This window comes from Neltuma alba, unplaced genomic scaffold (assembly GCF_004799145.2).
Source record: "Neltuma alba isolate B1F8T4 unplaced genomic scaffold, ASM479914v2 tig00010742_pilon, whole genome shotgun sequence".
NCBI classification, from domain to species: Eukaryota; Viridiplantae; Streptophyta; class Magnoliopsida; order Fabales; family Fabaceae; genus Neltuma; species Neltuma alba.
In genome coordinates this window covers 158,897-172,861 of record NW_021635569.1, presented here as the reverse complement: position 1 = coordinate 172,861, position 13,965 = coordinate 158,897, and the positions used below count along the sequence as shown (strand labels likewise).

The window sequence follows — 13,965 nt, the reverse complement described above, 5'->3', positions numbered from 1 at the left end:
TATTATTCGACTTGGAGTTGCTGGCACACTTTTTTATTGTTTCTCTTTTTCTCTGATTATTCTCTGCAACAATGGCTTCGGACAAGGAGAGAGAGACCCACGTTTACATGGCGAAGCTCTCTGAGCAGGCCGAGCGATACGATGGTAACGTGTTTTTTTTTTCCTCTACCCATTTTGATCTTCCTGAGGTATCTTCTGTTGCGTTTTCGATTTTGATGTGTCAGTGTTGTTAGTGATCTGTTTGTTGGGTTATATCGTGCTTCTGTTGGATCACATCACACTTTGTGAGACTGAGAGTGCAGTTTTCCTGTCACTTTTGTTTCAGTTAGTTGAATATCTCACTCTAAATGCTAAAATTTTGTTATATGAATTGGGTTTCTATTGTTGTTTGTAATGCAAGCGAGGCACATATTGAGAAACAACTCTTTCCCCCTTTCTAATCCATCTCCTTCCCGTTTATGTTCTTCAATTGTCTAACTCAAATATATGTTCTTTTGTTGTGTTGCTAGCCCCATGAAGAGTGGGGGTGTTTGGTATCATCGAAAAGCACTTTTAAAAAGTATTTCGTATACCCCTTTTAATTTGGTTTCCATCCAAAAACCCCTTAGAACCAGGTATGTAATTCGTATTGTTTCTCCAAACACGGTACTCCCTTCAGTTTATGATCCTTTTGAAGGAATCACACAGTTTAAGAAAGCAGTTACAACTAGTTAACGCTTTGACTTTTTGAGCAAAAAATTATCGAAACATCCCAAAATTACTTTTCATTGACCTCTATCATGTTATTACTTACTTCATCTTCCCAAAAAATTGAGGGTTAATTACATGAAGGGCATTTTTCATAATACATCACAAATGCTTCACTGAATTTTGCAAATGGTCTTAAATTATGGATCATGAAGAGGTTCTAAAAGGGGTCTTATGCTATGGGTTGGAGGCAGAACATCGGGTTAAAAGTCTGATTTGTGCTCAGAAATCTACATTATGAATATTTGATTATTTGTATCTGTCATGCAGAAATGGTTGAGCATATGAAGACAGTGGCAAAACTTAATCTTGAGCTTACGGTGGAAGAGAGGAACCTCCTCTCTGTTGGATATAAAAACGTCATTGGTGCAAGGCGAGCATCTTGGCGTATTATGTCTTCAATTGAGCAGAAAGAAGAGTCTAAGGGAAATGAGAACAATGTTAAACTGATCAAGAGTTACCGCCAAAAGGTTGAAGAGGAACTCTCTAAGATTTGTGGTGACATTCTGACAATTATTGATGAGCATCTTATACCCTCTTCCACATCTGGAGAAGCCACTGTTTTTTACTATAAGATGTGAGCCAGGCTGCTTCTTTGCTTAATTCCAACATTTTACACCCTAGATTAGTTGATTTCCTTTTCCGTTCCACGCATCTAATTACTTCTTTCACCCTCTCCTTCACTGCATATCTGAGTTCTTTGAATTGATTAAAATACTAGATACAGTGTGAGAAAAATATGGTGTTTGTATGAGATGTGATAGCTGTCTCTGTGTGTGTGTGTGTTTTTGTCCTTGGCCCTACAGGTGTTTATGTGATAGTTGTCTCTGTGTGTCTGTGTGTCTCTGTGTGTGTGTGTGTGTGTGTGTGTTTGTCCTTGGCCCTACAGGTGTTTGATGCCATGGAGAGGCCATGAAACTGTGTATGAATTTATTTTCTGTTACTTCTCTCCCTCCCTGATCTCAGCATCTTCTTGATGCAGGAAAGGTGACTACTATAGGTATCTTGCTGAGTTCAAGACTGACCAAGCAAGGAAAGAGGCAGCTGAGCAGTCCCTCAAGGGATATGAAGTATGTGCCTTTCTTGTATTTTAGTGCTGAATTGATTCGTTATCATGTTGCTACTTGATGCAGTCCTCTATTTCTCATGTTAGGCTGCTTCAGCCACTGCTAACACAGAACTTCCATCAACACACCCGATCCGTCTTGGTCTTGCACTTAACTTCTCTGTGTTTTATTATGAGATAATGAACTCTCCTGAAAGGTATCTCTCTAATTCTTCCTATGACAGTCATGGGGGTGTTGAGCTGCCTACTTTGCTAGCTGTTATCCTAATGTTATTTATCTCTGAAACTTATAGGGCATGTCATTTGGCTAAACAAGCCTTTGACGAGGCAATTGCAGAGTTGGATACATTGAGTGAAGAGTCATACAAGGACAGCACTTTGATCATGCAGTTGTTGAGAGACAACCTGACTCTGTGGACCTCCGATTTGCCAGAGGATGGAGGTAGGGTGTTGATTGAAACCCTGAATTGACTTATAGGATGCATTTGAGTTTCACCTCGGACAATCTCATTCTGTAAATCACTGAAAAATGTTGTCCAAAACAATCAGACAAGCCTGATGTACAGTGAATTGGAAGCATTCTTCCGACCTAGGCCCTTCCTTTCCCAACTACCTAATAAAATCAAGTTGGAAGATTTCAAATAGATCAGTAGTTTTACTCTAGCTTGAAGAGATATGTAAGCAATTAAGTCTTGTCTTTAGCAATAATTATGTGTGGCATGCTTATATGTCTATTTATCCATGACTTGATTGACCTGCTCTTTCGAAAGAAGAAATCTTCTCATCCTGTCACCATAGAATTTATTGCCTTGGAGCAAAGTCACAAGGTTTCAATTATTTATAGTTGAATAACTCTTTGCTGGATGGCTGCATCAAGCTTCTTGTTATGCATCTTGTGGTGCAACTGAAATTCTTATAATGTTGAGGTCCGAATAATTAATGCTTCGATGCAGGTGAAGATGGTACCAAAAATGAAGAAGTCAAACCAGCTGAACCTGAGGTTGGTTTTGATAATATGATTTCTTTGCCATGCACACATGATTTTTCTACGGCTGCTATATATATACACGTTTAAGTTTCTAACTTCAGGACTGTGATATTGTTTATTTTGCAGAAGAACTAAGGTAGTTCCGAAGCTGGACATGGGAGTCTGATATCTCTAGGTTACTCTGCAAAGGGGGCACTTTTAAGCTTTTCTTGCAATGGAGTTGGACCTGACAATACAGACGGCCTTCATAGTTCTTGTGCTCTCGTTTTATATCCGATCGAAGCTAGAAATGCCATCCACCGCTGTCTTATTTTGTTTTTTGGGGATTTATTACCTTTTATTTTTATTTTCTAAGTAAGCCGATGGATGATTTGCATCTACTTTTATAAGCATTTTCTTGTCTTAGATTCTTCAGAATGATTCTGTTTTGTTTCTTGTTCTTAATACATTTCAACTTGGAATTGGTAGCAAAGTTTCTATAATGTTAAGTTTAATGATCAAATAAATTGATGGATATGGCATCCGTAGTGCGGCTTCCATTCTTGTGTACGGAAGAACATGCTAATTGATTCAGTGGAATAAGAATTCCAGGCTGAGATGTAGGAGTGAGATTTTATTAGCAGCGGGGAGCGGAAATTAGCATAAGAAAAGAAAATATTGTGTACTACTTCTGGTCCTAAAACACTACAAAATTTATCATTTTTTAAAGTCCTTGCATTGGTTTTTTCTTTTTCTTTTATTGTTACACATAACTCTATTAATCGATCTAGAAATTGAAAGAACTACCATTCTCCTATAAGCTCCATTTAGTGTTGTCAGAGTTTGAGTTCAGTCATTCCATCAATGGGGATTCACTAATTGGAAGTCGAAACCACCCACCCACTGTCAAACCTATGCCTAACACCAACCTTTGAGCTTAGTTGTTGCCATCGATGGAGGTTGAGATGGCCTCAAAATTGACATGGGCATGTTTATAAAATGGAGGTTGAGGTAGGAGTTACAGAAAAAGAACCAGATTTCACAAGACTGGTTAAGAGCTCGTTGGAGACGGGGAAGTTGAATTGATTTTTTTTTTCTTCTCCCAATTCCATGCTACCAAACAAACATCTCTCAAAATTACATTTCCATTTGTCCCAATTCCAGCACACCAAACAGGCTGTCCGGGTTCCTTTTCCAAGCCAAATTTCATATCTTGGGAACATTATCCAATTCAATTCCCTCCCTCATTCATTTTAAAGGCCCAACTCCAATGATGTCCTGATGCATTTATGTCGTTTATTCCAGTTCCTAGAATCTAGTTGAGAGCTAATCCCTTCGGAGAAGCTTCGATACTGACGACATTTCAATTTGATACCCTCAGATATTGCACTGGAGCACAAATATTCAAAGGGATTCATCCACTCCAAATTGAAAGAATTAACATTCCCCTCCCCATAAGCTCCTGAAATTATACTGAAATATTGACCAATAAAAGCTCACAAAGAAGAGGGGTGGGCGACGAGACAAACAGAAACCACTTAAAAATTTAAGTACAGGTGATTACATTAATGATATTTCCAGTATCATATACAGATCATGTCCATTAAAAATTTCCATAAAACAGTTATTTATTCTACATTTTAGCCTCTAGAGTGCAGCCTGTACTTTATAAGAGCCTTTGTCCCCAAAATGTGATATAGCCGAAAATTGAGGGGAATGGAAAAACCAGCTGTACACATCCAATGCCGAACAACTGCCAAATATAAAGATATACATACTCCAAAAATGTTAGTCCGTATCTTCCTTGACATGATAACTTGGAGGCAAGGAGAAGACTTGTTCACGGTTTAGCAATTCCATCTCTTCATCATCTGGTTTCTAGGGAGGGGAGATAAGGAGATAAAACGTCAGCTTTGAAATAAAGCTCAAATAATTTCATGAGTATGAATAGAAACAGAAGAACCATGGCTTAATGATTAAGTACCAGCATTTCTAAATTGTAAAACCGATCCAGCAATTGCAGGACTTCCTCAGAAGAGAAGTATCGGTCAAAACTGTTAAGGTACCATACTGAGATCTTCAATTATGTGACGAGAAGCAGACCTAGTAGATTATTCTTGACAATCAAACATGCCACAAGGAAATAGTCGTGGTTAGAGGACCTAACCTCCTGCGCAGATATTCCATCAGACCATATATAACAAAGTGGCGATGAATGCCTGCATTAAAAAGGATTGACCATTTAAGCAAGCATAAGAAAACCTAACAATTAACTCCTTTATTTGGCAGCACGATGACATTAGGAAAGCTCTGTAAAATTGCTACAAGTGGTCATCCGTCTTAGTGTAGCTCCTCTTCATACAATAAAAATACAACTTTTCATAGGACAACTTTCTAAGAAAAACCAATAGCTAGAACTTTACACGCTCATACGTGCTAATACAAAATTACTGCCCAGGATAAGACCAAATTGCCTCCGCCAGGATTCTTTACAACCACATCCTGGTACTCAGAAGTTAAGATTGCAATAAGACAAAACTACATATTTGTCACAGACTCGCACTATAAAGTAAGTCATAAGATGTCAAATCTCATGTTTTAGGAATCAAGCCCCAGATGGAAAACAAAGCGTGTGTTAGGAAGGGAAGGGAACGAATGGGAAATAATACTACCATTCCATCATTTGGATGATTACTGAAGGAAGTACAGAAAGAGGGGAAAATATTAAGCTTAGCGCATAAGAAATACTTTTATCAATTCCTTTGGGAGGATTTAGTAAAAAATAACACAAGATTTTCAAATGAAAATGCCAACAAGACATCAAGAATCTTGAGGCTCCGGTTACATAATCAAATATGTTCATGACATGTGACAGACATGAGTATATCTGTGGTTCATTAACTGTTTTTATGGAGTTGTGATTGTTCTTGTGCTTCATTATTATAAAATTCTAAACACCATCAACCCCCATTGGAGAAAGGAAAGCAATTATGTCCTATCAGAGCAAAATAGACTGTAACTGACACTCTGCCATTATATAAATACTAACTAATTTAAGTAAAATAGACTGTAACTGAAACTCTGCCAATATAAAAATACTAACTACCTAGAGCCCACCTCCTGCTGCTTTCCCGGCCCTCCCCCTCCCTCCCCTCTCTATCACTCTTAGTAATAGCTAGGATCCAAACCCAATGAAAGCTAGGTGTGTGTTTAAGTCAAATGGTTTGCAGAACTGTTCCCTTAGTTAATAATACAGACTAGCTAGTAGTTGCCTCGTAATACTTGTGTCTTCAAGAAGAACCGTTGCTGACATTATTTACCAATTCAATCAAACATAACTTTACGTTCTGCGAGACAAGAGTTGGAATCATCACTCATATGCTAAATCACTATCTTTAAGGCGTCAATTATCGTTACTGGAATCTCAAGCTGAAAGCAAATTAACAAAAATAATCAGCATTATATAATTTTACAAATCAGAAATGACGTTTTCCAAGAGCCATCGATATAAGCACAATTTTCTTTCAAAGAAAATAATACATAAAATGATTGCAAATAAACAACTTGCCTTGTAGTTTTTTTGGAGAATAAATTTGAAGACCCTGTAACAGTCTCAGCTCCAACTCGACCTGCGTTGGCTCCTATAACCACAGAATCATAAATCAACGTTTAATTCAAAATGCGCGACTGTGATCCCGTATCACAGGTACAAAGAAAGATTAACCTTGGGTAAAGAAGAAGCAGAGGAAGGAGGAGCTTTGCATGGAGAATGAACAGATGCGCCATCTTGTTCCTCTTCTTTGGGTTTGCCGCCTCCACTGCCCATCTTCATATAAGCACCTGAGTAATTTCAGCGAAGATGAGTATAAATTATCCGGGAAACTGTAAAAGGAAAATGACCATACCTTTTCCAGTTTGTCGTACGCTAGGGTTTTGGGTGTTCGATCGGAAAGAAACCGATTTTTTTTTTTTTTTGGGTTACTAAAGAAACCGAATTTTTGAAGAAACCTTGTTTTTCTTTTTTAATCGGGGTAGACAAACAACCTTGCAGGCTTGTTTAATCTCTTGCGCTTCTGCTCAAAATGGTTAGACTTATCTGTTGGACTTAAGGCCCAAAGTGATGTGGGCCATTGAGTCCGTTTAGCCATCACTAGGCCCAAGGTAACAAGGTGTTATCATTTTTCTATAATATATATAGCCATAGAGAAAACATTAGTATGAAAGTACTTAAAATTTCGCTGGCCAAAAAAAAAAAAATACTTATAATTTCATCCCATTTTTAATCAGATCCCTGTAATTTTTTTCCTTTTATTATATCCTTACAGTTTCCTGAATTATAGGTTTTAGTCTATATGCTCATAATTTGTTACTCCTCCGGTCCTAATTATAAGACCCAATTGACTTATTTGAGGAGATTAAGAAAGTAAGTTAAGTTGGTTATTTATAATAAATAAGTGTTGTTATTCCTAAAATATCCTTGCTAATTAAGTATATTGGCTAAAACTATCATTATTAGAAGGATTATCTTGGAAAAAATGCATAAATATAAGAGAGAAAATGGATTAGGTCTTATAATTAGGACCAAATAAAAAGTCAAATTGGGTCTTATAATTAGGACCAAATAAAAAGTCAAATTGGGTCTTATAATAAGGACCGGAAGAGTAATTTATAAGAAAAGTGAGGTTAGTAGTTTGTAACTCTTACTCAAAACATGTTAATCTTTTCAGACAGAACTAAATAAAATCAAAATTAACCAAATCACTTCTTATATACAAACAATTGTTAGCATAATTTTTTCTAGGTCAATACTATCTTTAATCTGTGAAATTTGACCTTATTTTAGTTTTAATTCTTAAAATTTAAAACTAGTTTGATAATTGAAATGTAATCTTATTTTGATAATCTTAAATATTTCTTGTCCTTAGAACAGTGTTCCTGAATCAAAACTAAAATTAGGTGAAATAAAGAATATTGGTTTTGGTCCATATACCTAAACTCAAAATCAAGCTCTTATGAAACTATAGAGATCAAAACTAAATAATTTGAAAGTATGGGCACCAGAATCAAAATTGAATTAAACTATAGGAACTAACAATAATATTAATTCAAAAAGTAATTAAATTTTTGATATTACCTACACTGCATACAGGTGTGTTTATTTCATTGCATAAACACACCAGTGTTGATTTTGGTGAAAGCTTGAAGCATAAAGATGTCATCAATTAATTCAAAAGTTAGTTATTATCAATTTGAAACATGTTTCTTTTTTTTATTCTTTCCGACCAAAAACTTATTTAATAAAACCCACTTTAATGAAAGCCCACTTTTGTGCTCTCTTTTTAAGGGATCAAATAAAAGAAGAGAATCACACATAAGTTATGTGTGTCGGAGAAACAACGAAATTAGAGCTATCTACTTTTAGGATCTTAGCTGGGTATTATGTAATATTCCGGTCTTAATTATAAGAGTCAGTTGATTAATTTTGAGGAGATTAAAAAAATAAGTTGAGTTAGTTATTTATCCTAAATAGGTGTTCTCTTTCCTAAAAGATCCTTACTAATCAAGTGTATTGACTAAAACTATCTTTGTTAAAAGAACTACTTTAGAAAAAATGTATAAATATTAAAGACAAAATGGATTAGAGTTTTATATTTAAAACCAAAATAAATTAAGGGCCGGAGGTAGTAACTTATTTTGCCTTTTCAAAAGTTTTTTTTAAAAAAAATCTATATATATGTGGGTGTGCGCGCGTGTGCGTGTATTAGAAAGAAATAAAAATCTCCCCAAATTTGTAAATCCCAATATGAACACTATAGGAACTAGCTTGAGGTTAAATTTTGTAACAAAATTACTTAAATATCCCTAATGCATAACAAGTAACAACTTTAACTTATCAAATAAAAATTAAGGCAATGATAATTAATTTTAGATAAATTTCTTACTGAATATCAATGCCAATAATAGTTTAATAAATAACAATTTTAATTTATCAAATAACAACTAAAGCAAGCAATGCCAACTAATTTTATTGAGGACAACATTTCACAAAGCCTAATTTCATGGTAGTTTCTAAGAATTTCATAGGAATTAAGCTACTCAGGGGGATATCTTGGAATTCTCATATTTCAAAGACATTTATATGTCTTTCTTTACTTCCTCGGATCCCATTACAGGACACATTAAACTAATTCACACGAAATTAAAAAAAATGACAGTTAACTTTATTCATTCTATCTTAAATTGATAAAAAAAATTTTAACTTTATCCGTACTAATAATGTCTTGAGAGAAAGGAAAAAAATACAAAAAATATATATTTAAATATTAATTACAGAGACAAGATTCACGAATAATTATCAATAATTATTAAAGTGAGTTATATTATATTAGAGACTAAAAAAATCTTGAAGAAATTAATCTTTGATCCTTATAGTTTTGACTCATTTGTGACTCGATCCTTATATTTTGACTTGGTGTAACTCAATCTTTATAAGTTTGATTCGATTGTAACTCAATCATTAAACTTTAACTCGTTGCAACTCGATCTCTGTAGTTTTTTTTTTTTTTTTGTGAAAATAGGGGGCAAGGCCTAATCTCTTATTCCATCACCATAAGCCGTGGCTATGCAACACCCACAAAGTTGTTCGATCTCTCTAGTTTGTAATTATTGGAGAATTATAATGAATTCCCAATAAAAAAAATAATTACTAAGAAATCTCAATAACAATCTAAGCAGTCTGTAGTAATAAGTTTTAAAATAAAATTTTTTTTAAAAACTTATTTTGTAATTTTTTTAAGACTTTATTGTAATTCTCTTTTTAATTATTCTATAATCTAGTTTTAAGAAAATGAAATTATACATCAGCCAGTGGAGGGGATTTTTTTTTTTTGGTGGGCCCTTGTGGTCCAGATGGCCAATGATTCTGATTTGTTGGCCGTAGTTGGAATTTCAAAACTTTAATGAAGCACTTTGTAGAAACACGCACGTCAAGCAACCTCTGTCATGAGTTTCGACCATCGCTTTATGGTGTTTGTCACTTTTGGCCACAAAATTATGACTTACAAATTATTGTTGTTTAAAGTTTTATAAAAGGATTTTTCCATACGGACTTTGGATCTAGTTTTACACTCCAGAATTAAGGACGTGTTTGTCTTCCTCTTTTGAACACAATTTTTTTTAAAAAAACACTTGTTTGATAATTGGTTGTTAGTTGTTTTAAAATAAAAAAAAACAATATACTACCTCTCATTCTTAACATAAGATCACATTTGACTTTTATTTTGATCATAAATATAAGACTTCAATTCATTTTATCCTTTATATTTATATATTTTTTTCAAGATAGTCCTTCTAATAATAATAGTTCTAGCCAGTATACTTAATTAGTAAAGATATTTTATAAAAGATAGCACATATTTATTACAAATAACTAACTTAACTTATTTTTTAATCTTATCAAATTATTCAACTGGGTTTTTACAATTAGGATCGAAGGTAATAGCTTAAAAATTAAAAAAATAAAACTTTTTTTTTTGGGAAAAATCGAGGAAACTGTTTCTTCTCTACTCACTCGTCATGTGCCACGTGTTACTACCGGTTGTCGGCACCTCACCGCGAGCTATAACCACCACTCACCATGTGTCTCTGCTGGCCGCCATCGCCCCACCTCCTGTCGTATGTTGTTGTCGACCTTCACCAACGATGATCATCATCCACCACATGTTCTCACTGGCAGGCAATTTAGGGACAAAAATCAGGGACACAAAGTTAGTAAGTTACATCTCTAATTTTCGATGGACATTAGTGACGAAATTGAATGATTTTGTCTTGTATTCTTCTATGTAATTATTTGATATGTGGATAGCGTCTTATGAGATTTTTTTTTTAACTGTTTTATGAGATTTAATTGTCGTCAAATTACGGCTTGTAGTGTCTCCTTTAGCAGTTGTATGATTGACTACTATTTGTAACTTTATTTTTCTAGATAACAAGTTTTATGTTTTTTTTTTTGTTTGAAGTGTATTTTTTTTTAAATTTTGTTTTTTTGTTTTTTCGTTCTCAACTTATTTTAAAAAAATTGGGTTAATATACTAAAATCTATAGTTTGAAACTTAAGAAACCAAAACCAAAATAAGAACAAATTGAAGAGACTAAAAATTATATTAATACAAAACACTTTCATAAAATTGCTCATGGAACAAGAAAATAAAAAGTAGAATCAAACAAGCCTAACTCTCTCTGTCAATGTATATCTGTTTTTTTTTCCCCCCAAACAAAACATTCCATTCAAATTAACATATTTTCATTTGTTTAAATTAAACTATATGTTTTTTAAGTTCTAATTAAAAGAAAAGCAAAATATACCAACCACCCGTCTATTCTATCTCAATTGTAGAAAAATCTTCTCTGTTTTGAAAACGTATATAAACCTGCCTCACAATTAAAATGTATGTACACAAACTTCCTTTTTATATTTAATATTCAATTTCCATCCACCCAAATTGTTAATTAACCATTAAGTTGACTTTAAACTAATTTTTTTTATCAAAATATCCCTTTCTAACTTAATAATTATTTAGACATTTATATTTTCTAAAAAATTTATAAAATCAAAAATAATTCTAATACGTATATTTTTAAAAGGAAAATCCCAGAAAAAGCTCTTGAAATATACCAAATCCCAGATTGGGCCCTTAATTTCGAAAATGACAGAATGGGTCATTAACCCAATCTGTCATTTGTGAAATTCAGGCGAATTGACATTTTTACCCCTGGCAAAGTGAAGTAGTTATTCTCTAAACAAATCTAGGTAACGCTTATACTGTTCTAGTGATTACAAGATTCGTTGTAGTTAATAATAAGTACCTGACATAATAAATACCTGACTATGAAAAAATGAGAGTTATTCTTTACACAATCTAGGTATACTTACATTGTCTAGTGTTTAACAACATTAGTTTGTAGTTTAATAACAAGACACCTGACTATGAAAAAGTGAATATTTATTCGCTATACGAATCTATGTAACACCTAACTCTTATAGTGATTCCTTGAATCATTGTGTGAATGAATAATGAGGGCAAAATTGTCAATTCGCCTGAATTTCATAAATGACAGATTGGGTCAATGACCCATTCTGTCATTTTCGAAATTTAAGGGCCCAATCTGGCATTTTTCATATTCCAAAGACCTTTTTTGGAATTTTCCCTTTTTAAAATTTCTAATATGTAATAAAATTTATTAATTTTGACCTAAGCCATAAAATTTTATAATTTTAATATTTTCACATTCATTAGAAATTATTTGCTTTGATTTCTTTTAATTATAAAAAAATATTTAAATACATAGTTTTTGTTTATTGTAAAGTTTAAATAATATAGTTTGAAAGATTTTTAAAATTATTTAAATTTATGATTCAAATTTTTAACACATCTTTGTTACAAAAATTATAAATGTTTGGTCAAATAATATTTATTAAAAAAATTAGTTAAATTTTTAATCGAGTCTTTTATATTTGTCTTAATGAATGAAATTCATGTAACTGTAAAAATATAATTTAGAAATTTATTAGAATGAGGGATGAAAATAGTAATAAAATTTATTTTAATATAAATTTTAATTAAAATTATATTTTTATAATATTTTTAGAATATCATTAATGTGTTAACTAATTAGACTAAACTGTATATTTTTAAAATAGATGAGAGGTTTTGTGTAATTGATGCAAACTAAAAAGATAGTCAGAGTATTTTACTAAATAATTTAACCTTTTTTTTCAATCCACGATACTACACGAGACCTTGTTAAAGGATGTTAGGTAGCAGGCACCAAATTTTTCCTGAACCAACTACTCTGAATAAAGAATTTATTTTGTATTTTAATAAAACAAATAAAAAATAAATAATTTACTTCAGTCACCCTAAACCAGATTCAAAGTTCAACCATATAGATTTACGCATTCCACACTTAGTTGAGACCTTGTAACACACTTTGTTCCCATTTTCAATTAATTGTCTGATAAAACTTTCATCAACAAATAATAATAGGTTTAGTCTCTTTAAATTTTTTTGTGGACCATAATGCCCTTTTCATCTCTTTCTAAAATTTGAATATAATTCAAAATTAAATACAAATGGAATTTGAAGGAATTTGGACTATTGGTTTGATCGTACAAAATTAGATAGGTTTATGCTAACAAAAGCACTCTTTTAATTAATACTCCTCCTGTCCTTAATATAAGACCCATTTAACTAATTTGATTATATTAAGGAAGTTAGGTAAGTTAGTTAATTATAATAAATGTGACACGTTTTTCCTAAAATACCATAATTATCTTCCTTAATACCCTCTTTCTCTTCTACTTGATTATGGTTGAGGGAGTATCCATAGGGGTAATTTAGAGAAAATTGATAATATGATAATGGGTCTTATATTTAGGATCAAAACCAACTCAACAATTGGGTTCTATATTAAGGACCGGAGGAGTATGTAATAGTAGGTAGGTAGGCTTATCAATGTGTGGGCTGGTAAGGATTTGTTATGTAATGAGAAGAAAATTAAAAGAAAAATAAGACATATAATGAAGTATACGGCCATAAATGTTTATGCTTTTTCCTTTAAATGCTAATAATACATAAAATAATCTATATAAGCATAATTATATGTTTACTGTTCTAAATACAAAATAGGAGAGGGGTGTTATGATAGAAGAAACTAAAATAATTATTTTGATCATGAAATGAGTTTCATTTTATTTTAAGAATATAATTAAAAATAAATACTATCAAACGATAAATTATTAGCCAATTAGTGTTATGAAATGTTATGAATGTATATAGCCATAAGAGACTAGAAGATATAAAATCCCGTTTTACTAAACAAAATCACATGAATGACGTATTAAAATAAAAAAAGTTCCGCCAAAGAGATGAAAATTTTAATTATTAATCAGACATTTGGTTTAGGTCAAGAGTTTAGATTTTATAAATTTAAAAAATCATTTTGAGAGAATTAGTTCTAATGGAGTTGGATTATATTTGAATATCATTTAATAATGTTAAATATTAGATAGCTATATAAAAAAAGAATCAAAAGAATTCCACACTTTAATCTTTTAAAAGATGAAGTACTCAATCTTTAGGGGCTAAATGGAGCTGTAAAGTCAAAAGTGGCAATATTTTCTTCA

General features: G+C 32.4%; 2 protein-coding genes across 3 annotated transcripts; one reads left to right on the top strand and one right to left on the bottom strand.

Moving 5' to 3' along the window:
- LOC114758695 (14-3-3-like protein GF14 iota) lies at positions 1 to 3,315 on the top strand. The gene is made up of 7 exons (XM_028947774.1): positions 1 to 144; positions 1,018 to 1,324; positions 1,730 to 1,817; positions 1,901 to 2,010; positions 2,107 to 2,255; positions 2,767 to 2,813; positions 2,928 to 3,315. The coding sequence occupies exons 1-7, from the start codon at positions 72 to 74 to the stop codon at positions 2,934 to 2,936; spliced, it is 783 nt and encodes a 260-aa protein (XP_028803607.1). The 5' UTR covers positions 1 to 71; the 3' UTR covers positions 2,937 to 3,315.
- A 1,070-nt stretch (positions 3,316 to 4,385) lies between these two features.
- LOC114758697 (uncharacterized) lies at positions 4,386 to 6,732 on the bottom strand. Of its 2 annotated transcripts, none has more exons than XM_028947776.1 (6): positions 6,686 to 6,732; positions 6,505 to 6,620; positions 6,349 to 6,421; positions 4,948 to 4,999; positions 4,765 to 4,834; positions 4,386 to 4,658 (listed from the first exon to the last, which is right to left on the bottom strand). In XM_028947776.1, the coding sequence occupies exons 2-6, from the start codon at positions 6,610 to 6,612 to the stop codon at positions 4,569 to 4,571; spliced, it is 393 nt and encodes a 130-aa protein (XP_028803609.1). In that variant the 5' UTR covers positions 6,613 to 6,620; positions 6,686 to 6,732; the 3' UTR covers positions 4,386 to 4,568. The 2 variants fall into 2 exon arrangements, with proteins under 2 accessions (XP_028803609.1, XP_028803610.1); XM_028947777.1 differs by having other exon boundaries at positions 6,505 to 6,606.
- Between the last annotated feature and the right edge of the window lie 7,233 nt (positions 6,733 to 13,965).